The sequence below is a fragment of the Passer domesticus genome, chromosome Z, assembly GCF_036417665.1.
Source record: "Passer domesticus isolate bPasDom1 chromosome Z, bPasDom1.hap1, whole genome shotgun sequence".
Lineage (NCBI taxonomy): Eukaryota > Metazoa > Chordata > Aves > Passeriformes > Passeridae > Passer > Passer domesticus.
In genome coordinates this window covers 35,209,302-35,221,631 of record NC_087512.1, presented here as the reverse complement: position 1 = coordinate 35,221,631, position 12,330 = coordinate 35,209,302, and the positions used below count along the sequence as shown (strand labels likewise).

The 12,330-nt window shown below is 37.0% G+C and overlaps 1 protein-coding gene across 4 annotated transcripts in view; it reads right to left on the bottom strand.

Moving 5' to 3' along the window:
- FOCAD (focadhesin) overlaps positions 1 to 12,330 on the bottom strand; it is an 88,714-nt gene that overhangs the window by 52,540 nt on the left and 23,844 nt on the right. For all 4 annotated transcript variants that reach the window (XM_064405765.1, XM_064405768.1, XM_064405766.1 and 1 more), the window contains 4 exons: positions 11,671 to 11,877; positions 11,142 to 11,229; positions 10,291 to 10,493; positions 4,842 to 5,099 (listed from right to left, as the gene is read on the bottom strand). In XM_064405765.1, the coding sequence (XP_064261835.1) occupies positions 4,842 to 5,099; positions 10,291 to 10,493; positions 11,142 to 11,229; positions 11,671 to 11,877 (756 nt within the window). The remainder of the gene's footprint in view (positions 1 to 4,841; positions 5,100 to 10,290; positions 10,494 to 11,141; positions 11,230 to 11,670; positions 11,878 to 12,330) is intronic.

Genomic DNA, 12,330 nt, shown 5'->3' with positions numbered 1-12,330 from the left:
TTAGAAAACAAGCTAGGTTTTCAAAAGTTTCACGTACTCTAGCAGGATCCTAATCAATAAGTTACATAAAGAGTCTGTCCACAAGCTCGGACTATGACATGATTTTTCCCTACTGAATCTCACTAAAGTTTGTGTAATGAATCTAACAATTCAGGCACCACCAAACAAGACAAATTTTGTTCAATATATCCTTAAACATGAATAAAAATGTATTTTACATTTTTGGGTATTAATGCATTCCCAAACCGCAAAGAACAGAAAATAATGCATCTTCAGATGAACTTCCCAGAAGGTGTCATTTACCACTAAAATAGTTCATTCGAGCAGCTGAAAGACCATAAAGAATGCATGTCCTCTATAGACTCATAATCCTCAAATAACAGTAATAGATCTTGTGCTACATCCACCAGTGACCTCAGTCAGATGATTTAATTTTTTCTTCTTGCAGCAAGGGTTTCACAGAATGTAATAACAAGTTCTGAACAAGACAATTCATCCAATTAGAAAGACCAATTAACTCCTTCATGTGTCTCTGCAGCCTGTGCAGAGAATTTTACTTCAGAAAGCCTAATAAGCCACATACTATTCTTCATTCCTAAGCCTTTAGAAAATTTAGAAAAATAGGCTTTCTTCCATAGTGAAAGTCCAGAACCACTACTCCAGAATGCTTCAGCTAAAACCATTACCTTGAATCATAAAACGGCTTTTACTCGGTGGGGAAAGAAGAGATACATGTCGAGAAACATTCTGTAGCCTCCCTTCACGGAGAGGGTGAGGGAAAAAAAAACCCGAAACAAAAATAAAGCATAACCAGAACAATGTCTGCAAGAGCAATTATAGTACAATAACTAAATCTAGTGATGTTTTTAAAGTGCTCCATCAGTTTAGATAACAGACTCCTTATAAAAACAACACTCAGTGTGAAAATGGGAGCTCCTGTTAGTGAACTCTGAAGAGTTGGAATAAACATGAAAGCAATCCTTCTGACTCCGTTTTGTTTTGAAATGAAATTATTCAACTAGATTTTGCATGGGAATCACCTGTGGCATTTCAATTGAATACCAACAGCTACATCCATTGTGTCCCTTTGTGAACAACAAAGTAAAGGAATTTCACTAGCAGCGGAGTTCTGTAACTGTCTAGATCACTAAAAAAACCAAACAACCGAAAACAAAAAACCCCATCACACACTTCTTTTTATGTGATGACTTTCACTATGACATATCAGCATTTTTATATACTCTGCTGGAGTACAGGTAATTCAAAGTGGCTCCAAAGTAGATACTTCTTCATTTTACCCTTTATTTATTTAACTTCAGCAACATTAAGTGCTGAAGTAGTAGCTAGTAAACCTAACCCACATTTACTTTGATTTGGACATGATTCAAAGAATTCAGAATATACCTGTTAGAAATATCTGGCTTTAAACTGAGTGTTGAAGCGCCACTAACACCAAAGAAACAGATTCAAGTTAATGTAGATGTCACTATCTAAAAGTAAGATTTGGCTTAAAAGCAACTTTTTGTTTTGTTCTTTCCATACCCGTCCTCTAACTTCCTTCTTCAGAACAGCCTTCTAACTACTATGTTGCACACCACCTTCCACAACACTCTTCAGAAAGTACCCTAAGGAAGGAACTGAAGAGTCAAAGTGTCTAACAAGTTTGTTATGATGAGGTTTTCACTTTCTTAACTTACATTCCAACCACTTACTTCCACCATATTTTATAAAGCACCATTTATTTCTGTGGAACTGAATAAAACACAGAACCAAATATAGCAATTTCTGAAGTATAACCCTGCCATCAGTATTTTAGTGTTATTTGCCATCACACTGCTGACTGAGTTTATTAAAGTAATCAGTTATACCCTCCATGCAGGAGCATCAATGTTTTCTCTCGCTGTACTGTTATTGCAAGAGAAACATGAGACAAGTCTACAGTAATTCTTCTGCCTTAGAGAGAGCAATGAACCTACAAGAAACAATGTGATAATCTTTCAGTGCAGTGCTGCACTGTAATAATCTCTGTGGAGCCATTAAGCAGACTCAGACCCAAGACAGATGCCAGGTGATGCCAAGTTCAAATGACCCAGACAGTAAGTTCAAGCTTCAAAGCATTAAAATATTTTGGAGTAAAATACATCATTTAAAACATGGAAATGCATTAAATGTTGCTAACTGGAGAATATGGTGTCCTTGGCTGCACTTAACTAAGGACTAGGAACAGAAACATCACCCCAATGAAGCACACTATTTTTCCCATGCCAAATTTTCAAATACTACTCAGCAGAACATCTGCTATATTACCAGTTATACTGACTGCCTTATGTGATACTACTACAAAGATACCTGATTACATTACATATTTTGCAGAAAAGTATTTTAAAGCCCACAATAATTTTAAAAATTAAAAGCTTTCCATCTACACACCTTATCAGCTGACAAAATGTGAGCCAGTAAGAACGTATCAACAAATCAAGTTGAGTTCTGCATTTCTGCAATACTTTCTAATTCACATGCACTTCTGCTGATTGCGAGGGAAACAAAAAATATTATGAAGTCTGAACTTCATCTTCTCATTGCCTTCAGACACAAGCCATGCTTCCCAGTGATAGGGAGGACTTTTTCATGAAGGTCCGTAATTCTAAGGAAGGCTTCTTAATTCTAAGGTAGTCTGACCACAATAGCTAGCTCAACAGGATTTGTTCATTAATCTTACTTACTGTATTGTTGAACAAAACCTACGGCTTAAAATAAGAATAAACAACGCAGAAAAACCCACTCATATAATGCTAAACGTGAATAGCTTCAGGTTAAATCACTCTCACTGCATCTGTCTAAAGCTTCTGCAATTCTGCTGAATAGCTCTTTGATTTAAAGTCATTTAAAGTCAGTGGAGCTATTTGATATCAATCCAACGAAATTCACAACAGTCATTCCCTACATTCAGGCTTCAGGCCATTCTGCTCAGGTACTATATTACTTCAGTGGTATTTTTTCAGCAAATTATTGCTTTTCTTGTATGACTGTTAAACTGCATTTTGAACAACTATATAAAATAGTTAATAAATAAAGTCCTCCCTTTCCTGTAATATGTCACGGATTCATCATCCAACTCAAAGACCCAATGCAACAAAACAGGTTAGAGATAGTCCACAAAAACTGAAACCCACTCCCAGAGCATCTTGAGCTATCTTGGTAATTTTTACACCGCTAGCTAGGCACAAGAATAAACCTACCATACCTGCAGCAGGTTGGATCAGAAGTCAAAGTAAAGCTCCCACAACAGGGCAGATGTACATCTTATCTAGCTTCTGCCTAGAGAAGAACTAATTTACAAGGACTAGGACCTGGATCCGTGGTTACAAAGTATTTAGTGGACATGTCAAACTACTCATAGTTGACACTCCTAACAGTTTTGAAAGCTGACTTACAGAAACATTAAAAAAAAAAAAACAAAACAAAAACCTAAGTTAAAGAAGAGATACCCAGGTGATTCTATATCAGTTCAGCTTTGCTTTTACATAGAAGTGCAATTCATTTTGCTTACTCCTGACCTTTGAGCACAGTTCGGTGCTTTCTACTTAAGTGAAAAACTGAAGTTTTAATAACTACTTGGAAAAAAAAAAAAAGTAGGTCAACAAAGCATCTATAAGTTTCCTTAAGCTTAGTGTTAGTGTCTTCCCTCAAAAACCTGTCTCAGTCACATGAGGAAATGTATCTGGAAGACTCATTTCTGACTCCTGGCTTAGGACCACATTGTCAGATCACAGTTTTCAATACCTCTAAATTTTACGTTCTTTCCCTTTTCCTTGATTAGCTCTGCACCCTTCCTCTCAACATGAGGACTACCTCCTACTGGCTTGTAGGAGGCAAAAAGTGTTGTTTTCCGGCAAAATTATTCTACTTCTAACCTGTCTGCTTCTTAAAGGACTTTGTTTTTCCTGATATAAGATTTTTATACTACTAGATTTCCAACATGTACTTAAATAACACAGTCAAAATTGTAACTTTTTTAAACTGCTGTGCTGTAGAACATGCAAACTGCTTTGAAGAAAGCAATTCAAAAATCCCCAAAGAAAATAAAGCCTGTCTTCATGGCATAATTAAAGCTAAATCAACACTTCTCTCCTGACTATTTTACAAATAAGTTATGGTTGTTTCTGTACAAGGCTTTCTGCATTATTTTGCTGTTTCTAGACAACCCCCTCAATCTTTCCAGATTACAGAGGTAAGTTTAAGCATCCTGTATAATTCTAGTTTGAATTCAGTACTGAAGCAGACAGACTATGCACATATTTCTAAAAAGCAAGAATAAAGATGTCACAAGGCACCTGACAGTCTTCCAGTAACTACAAAAGAACAGAGAATATTTCATAAGGTCACCAGAAGTTAGAAATTATTGGTAGCCCCTTTTCAGCTTCCTCATGTTGTATTGTCATGCTTCCTGGAAAATATCAAGAAGTAAGCCAGTTTCCTTCCTAAGTCTAAACAACCACAAAATACTCCAAAACAGAGACATAATACATATTTTGCTCTAAGTGACACACAAAAGAGAGCAAGCTAGAAGTATAGGTGTGCACATGTCTGTGCAGCATGAGGGGTAGTCTCCATCAGCAACTGCAGCTGAGATGCCAGCAGGTGGTAAGACTGGGATCCAGAGGGCATGTTCTCAACACACTGATCATCTATGCATTGTTGCCGCAGAGATCCATACTGTACCTACTGAGGATGCAGCCTTGTCACCTGTTGGACCTAGCATCATGAAACTGTGGCAGACTTGCCTCTCTCAGGCTGCAAAATCCAGCCCAATTCCAAACCACTAAGAAAAAAATCTTTACCTGAGAACAATCAGCCTTGGCTATTTCTGTTGTAGCCTGCAGTACATCATGAAGACTGTCTCCATTTTCTTGGATCAGTAGATAAGCCAACAAAAGAAAAACATGGGCAGGTACTTGAGTGCTAACAGGTAGCAGTGACCTCACTGAAGACAGCCACTTAGTAACTGCAGACTTCTCTTTCAGGAGCTCCATGATCTTCCAGGTTGTATACAATGAACTGTAAGAGCTAGTTATAGGGCAAAGGAGTTTGCAGGGCACCTGAGAACAAGTGAAACAAATCAAAGTCTCAAACAAATAAGATACCATGAAAGAACAATTGTAATATCCAAAACATTTTTACGGTCCAATGCAATAAGTAATATACTGCAATACATTTTATCAAAATCTTTTATATAAATTCTTGCACTACAGATGGTTCAATGGGTTAATAATTCCCTGCTCAGAAGTTCCCATTTTATCTGACATCCATCGCTCCGGTTCTTGATGGTAACTGCAGTGCTACTTGCCCACTAAAATGAGCACTGTAATTCTCCAGTAAGTTAAAAACATACATTTCTGACAATGACAGCATAATCCCAGAATTTTAACTATCATCTATATTATTTCTAAAAACTGTCTTAACTCTTAATAGAACTTAATCCCACAAGTTTAAGTTAACCTGACTTTACATGTTTTGTTTAAGAAATGCTTTGCTTCTCAGAACAAAATACTCTACAGCTGTGTCACTGAAAACACGGAAGTAAACTCTCAATCCAATTTGTTAGGTTAGAAAACTGACATTACTTTAATGTCAGCTTATTCCTGAAGGCATAGGAATTCTCCTCAAAGCAATCATGCTCACTAACCTAAGAGACTGGGTTATATTTCTCAAACAAATACATATACATTCTATATATGAATACATCTATATGTTAGCTATTTCCATGGACTTGTTTGAATATGGTTCCTGATCTTCTGGTGAATCTTCTCTCCTTCAGAGTACCTCAAATATGTCATCAAATATGTCATTATGTATTTCTCTCATCATTCTTTGGTCTGACACATTACCCTTGTTCTCAAAGCTAAGACATCAACTAGTACATATTAACCATTAACACAAATAAATAAGGAAGTATTAGCAGAACACAACTTATTAATCACACTCACAGGGAGTTAACACAAGGTCATACCATCTTCTGGCATTTGTACTAAGCACTGTAGGGTAGAAAACTAGGAATATAGGGATAATATACTATCACGCTGAAGTTAAAAGGATTTTCCAACATCTTCCCCCACTCCTCCATAGATTTCTTCTAATAGAAATATAACCTTTTCAGTAACAGTTGCAGTCATGGTAGCAGTCAACTTAGCAGCAGGAAAGATGGAAAATACAAATGAGGAATTATTTTAAGTTGAATTTTTATATAAGGATATATATCTTTTAAAGCTCCTGTAAAATAAAGTTCAAAGTTTTTAATTAAAACAGGACAACTTAATAGAAGACATGATATCTCTTTCCCACTAATTATTTGCTTCCTTAGAAAATATCTTTACATTATCCAGAAAGTAGTTAGCAGGCAGTAATCAGGTGAAGAACACATACAAAGATGAGGTGAATAAAGTATTTGAGAAGAGATCTCCAAATGAACATTGAAAGTCGAATTCAGAACACAAAAGTCATGGGTCCACTAAGCTTTAAGTCAATAGGGAAAAAAAAAAAAACTTTGAGTGGTAAAAGCTGTTCTAATTAAAACTGCAGAATTTCATTTTAATCACACTGTTTGATTCAAAGTAAATTTATTTTGGCTAATGGAAGGTAGAATGTCCTTGTATTTTAGATTACTTTTTTAAAATTACATTAAAATTAGCTTATTCTATTACTTACACATTACAACTATTCTATGTAAAAAATGAGCAATCTAAAATGCTATCTCCTCTGGCTGGCAAGATCATTTGGAGCCAAAAAGCTCTTCTGGGTACAGCTGTGATACTTTCATTTATTGAAAAAGGTATTTAAACTTTATCCAAGGACATACAGAGGTCTAGTAAGAGTTCCAGGATCCGTAGGATGTACTGTTGAGTTGCCTGCCTGTAGAAGATAACAGGTCTTGAAATCAAGAGCAGACTATGAAAGGTTTTCTGCTGTTTGAAGTTCTATTTGGGAGGGTGTTGTTTGTTTGTGGGAGTTTTTTGTGTTTCTGGTAGTGATGTTCTTCTTTTTTTTTTCTTTTTTTTTTTTAATATTTTTAAGTGCCTGAGAAAAAACTGCTGAAATTGGTAGAGCCTGAAATATTATATTGACATTTCCCATTCCATACTACATTCCCAAAAGGTTCTGCTGCGTAATGTACTCACTCCCTTCTCCCTTTATTGGGAGGCTATGATCACAATTTTATTTTACTACTGTATTCTAGTCAAGTGAATTAAGAACAAAATTTCAGTCCATCAACACAAACATATATAGGGGGCTGTGTGTGTATACACGTATACATATATATACACACATATATATATAGATACACACATATATAAAATCCCTCAATGGCAATGCATACATGAAGGCCTAGCCCCATCCTAACTTTTAAAATCATGGCATAGAAGGTAGAAATATTCTCCACTGCAATCAATGCAAAAGAAAAAAAAAAAACCCAGAAACATTAAAGGACATTTAACTTCTGAGTGTTGTTAAAAGCAAAAAGAGAAGCATACCCTCGATGGAAAGGTGGAAAAATACCCACTGGGGACTGTAAGATCCTTGCTAGGATTTTCAGGGTGGCATACATGAAGGTCAGGATTCAGCTGGAACTGGAATTGACCAGAGGTATCAAAAAGAAGAAATGGCTGATCAGGTACATAAGCAATTAAGTAGAAGCCCGGGGAAGACATACGCCCATTACTAGACAGGACAGGGAAAAAGTTACTGATAATGCTGGATCTCAATTCCTTCTGAGCAACATGTTTTACTGAGGCTGGCAGCCTGTGCCAGGTGGGGCCCCCCAGGGATCAGTACTGGGCTCCATGTTGTAGCATCTCCATGGATGATCTGGATGGGACCAAAAGCACCCTCACCACGTTTGCTGTGTCACTAAACTGGGTGTTGAGGGGGACTTGTCAGCAGGGAGAGCCACCTTTCAGAGATATGAACAGGCTGGAAGACTGGTCTACAAGAACTGTGTGAAGTTCAACCAAGGAAGTGCAGAGTCCTGCACCTGGGAGCACAAAACCGGGGCCCAGCCAGGCTAGGAGCCATGAGCTGTGGAACAGCCTTGCCAAGAGGAGCCCAGGGGTCCCAGCAGACAGCACACAGACACCAGGTCAGCAGTGCACTGCTGCAGCTACTGAGGCAAAGTGGATCCTCAGATGCATCCACAGGGGCACTATGAACAGAGAGAGGTGTGACCATCCCACTTCACCAGCACTTGTCAGACTGCACATGGAGTAGTGTGTCCAGTTCTGGCCCCCACAGTTCCAAAACAGATGTGGATGGACTGAAGATGGGTCAAAGGAGCGCCATGAGTCAGGTCTTTTCACCCTGCAGAAGTGAAGGCTCAAGGGGGATGTTATTATTATTTTCCAGTACTTGAAGGGCAGTTACTACAAGGACAGAGGGTCTCCCTTCACAAAGAGCCACATGGAGAATACAAAGGGCAATGGATACAAGATACAAGAAGGTGAGGGATGAAATTACAAGCAAAACATTTTTGATAGTGAAAACAATCATTCACTGGAACAACCTCTCCAAGGACATGGTATAGTCCCCATCATTGGATGTTTTCAACATGTGATTGCAGAGGATACTCTCATCTAGGCTCCCTTTCCTATGAAAGGCTAGACCAAATGATCTTGCAGCTTGGGCTGTTCTGTGATCGTATTAAAATATACCATAACTTAACCATAACTCTTATATACACTTGCTCAAAGCTTCTTCACTGAGGACAAAGCATTTGTGTTCTTTTTACTGCCTTTTTTCTTGTATATTTCCAATATGAAGCAAGTCTAAGGATAATTCAATCAAGATTTTATTCTCTTAGCACTGATCTGATCCTACAACACAAATTGACTGTTATCATGGGACCATTAAAGAGAATCTACATTTTTTAATCATTTAGTTGAGAACCAAAGGTTATCATCATAATTATTTCAAACAATGATTAGGCAAAATGATTCTTTCCCCATTTGCACTGAGAACCATTAATTACCAAAGATCTGCCAAGCTACTTGTTATGAACTCTGCAAGAATTAATGGGACACAGGCGAAGAAACTGTTAGGGAATTCTCAGCAAAGACAACTGTTTTCCATTGTAACATGGCTAACAGAAAAAGTTAGTAATCAAAAATTATTTAAGCCTTTATCAGAAAAACTTTCACATGCTTTTCTGAAGCAAAGAGAAAACCACAATTAGTACAACCAAGTCCTGTTACAGGAAGACAGTGTAATACAATGCACTGTAATCTTTTTGTACAATAGCAGAGTAGTCTAAGACAACAAGACACTAAAATAGTTTCTAAATCACAACACAGAGCCTAGAGTGACACAGAGCTTAGAAGACTGACATGAGACAAAGATATTTCACTGAAACAAACCTCCACTGACATTTGTACCATTAGAAGGAAATAAACTGTAACCACTGTCTATTCTTTCAGAGCAGACTATTAAGCGTAAGGTTTTGCAAACTTAAAAAAAGTCTTTTCCTATTAGGAGCACAAATGGGCTTGCCTTTTTAGATTTGAAGAAATAGAAGATGAAATATGTGGAGGATTCCAGGTCAAGGAGAAGTGGCAGGACTCAGAACTGGCATTATATCTGACTCCAAATTGTCACATCACGCCCTCTCTACACAAACAAGGGTATAAAGCAGCAAGGGAGCTTAGCTACCCCCCTGCTAGAAACATCTTGATCAAAGAGATTTGCTGTCACCTATTCTTGGAACAGTGCAGATAAACGAACAGATGGCAGAGAAGTGGGATGTAAGTAAATAACTAAAACCCAAAAAAACCCAACAGAACTTATAAAAAGATTCAGGTTAATGAGACAAAATTTGTTAATTGACAGTTACTCTGTAACTCTCTTCAGACAAGGTAGAAAGAATGGTATATAACAGTCCCATACAGCAGTAAGGAAAAAGAGATGCAGAGAATAAACAAGTCTAAAAGAAACAGAGTAAATATACATAACCTTGATTTCTGCTAAGTCCTGTTACTTGCTTAATAATACAGGTGAATTCTTGAATCTATAGGGTCTCTTAAAGTAAAAAAAATCTCATTTGCTGAATAAAACCAGCAAGAAACAAAGTCTCACTTCACCACTGCTCCAGTTTTATGACTGTACATATTTTCAAGCATTCCCATAGAATGTAACATACAAAGAAGTTCACACATGCAGAGTCTTTCCCAAGCAGCTTAATCAGAAAAAAATTTAAATGCCTCCCCTACCTGCCCCGAAAAAAGGAAAGAAACTTTATCAATTTACCGATTCCTGTTTATCCTTCACACCTTTCTCCTTTAATATTCCCAAAAGATTTACAGCCAACTGCTGCCTGGTAGTTCCAGAAACATCCCCTGATAGGCAGTCTCCAACACTTGTAGAAGATAAGATCTGTAGCACAGGCATCACCAAAGTAAGGGCTGTGGTTGAGATGTCCTGGGTTTCTGAACATGAAAGGAGCTTGTAGGCTATTTACGAGAAGATGAGGAAAAACAAAGGTCAAGGGAGTGAACATTGTTAACTTTAGGTATGACAGAGGCATTTCTAGGAAATGAAAGTCTGGGCAAAGTAAAGGTCTCCAGATTTACTGTATGTGTATATAAAGGGTAAAAGATTTTTTTTTTTCATTTAGACACACACACATTTCTGTTGTTTATAGCAAAGCACCTTATGGTAGCAAAAAATACAAAAATGAAATGTAGCACAGACCGTTGTTTTTACTGGAATAACTACACTAATCAAAACTGCTAAGTCAAAAGCACAGCTAAACATTGCTATGATTGTCACGCCTACTCTCAATACCTCTAATAAGAAACCACTCAGGATGCATCAACATCAGCTAAGAATATCCTGTTGGCTCAAAAATGAAACCGATGAGCTCCAAGACAGCAGGGAGCTTAAAATACAGTAACATCAATGGAATAAGTCAGTGTAGTAGGAAAAACTATTTTTACTGCCACTACTTTTAAAATTCAGGAGAAATTCTGTTTATTAAAAAAACCCCATTTCACCACCCAATCCAACTCCAGGGGAATGCTGTGCTTATTTCATAAATATGAATAAGCAAAGACACAGTTTTAAGAGCGTGGATTCCTCTTTCACAAGAAGAATTTTACCTAGACTCAAAACAGACTTTTGCTGACTTTCTGGAGTTTGCAGCAGTAGAAGTGCTAACCCAATTATATACTGGTCCACTGGAAACACCTATGAGGAAAAAAGAAAAAAGTTCCAAGCCTCCTCTGTTTCTTAGTGACATTAAACAGAACAAACAGGAAACTAACAAAACTTTGCAAGATTATCTTAATGAATCATAGGGAGTGCATATGCAGTGACAGGGCAATGAAGAATATAACTGTGTAGAAATTGCATTTTAACTAAATAAGTAGAACATTTAGTTACTTTGTCCACACTGTTGTAACTTGTTTTAAACAAATTTTCATACTGAAAGATTAATATATACAGAATTGATATATCCAGAACCAGTTACGTTTTTACCTTCTGAAAAAAGGGAAAAAAATTAGAAACTTGTTAAATCAACAGTGGTCACTTGCAGGTCAACGTCATGTATTAATGTCTCTACTGCCTCAAACATGACAATCTTTAAATTTAGTAAAACTATTTTACATTTTTACCATACACTCTTACCTGTTTTAGGAGCTCAAAGTTATCCTCTATTAGGGAGATCAAAGATGAGCATTCTCCCGTCACATTTAAACACACCTCACAGAAGCATAACAGCTGCAGACTAAGCTGGGATAACTGAACTTCCCAAAACAAAGGATAGCGTAGTAGGCTGAGGAACAGCTCTTGCAGGAAAAACAAGGCTTCTGTAACTTGCAGTAAGTCTTTGAGCTGCAGAGAAGTCAAAACACATTATGATTTAGTTGCCCTTCCCTACTGATGCAGAACTTAAAATTAGTTTTATTAGTTATGCGATGTTTCTATTGCATATAGTACCAAATCTTTGAAGAACCATCTGTATAAACTAATGCCAGGAATCCCTTATTAATCTTCTCTGAAAAAAACAATTTATGAACTGCTATTTGATATTTTGAAGTAAAATGAGAAACATGTGAAAGAATTAAAATATTTCTTTGTAGCTGATGAGAAAAAACCCTTTTTACTCAAAAGCAACAGCAATTAATTCAGCTCTTGGGGCTTCCATAACAACACAAAAAAATAAGTGGGGATTTAATTAAGCAGGTAAATATTCTTATAACGGAAACCTCTGGCTCTACAATACTTCCTCTATAAAATAACCAGGATTTTAACATTTGTCTCAAAAGAGAAAGGCGGTGGTGTTAC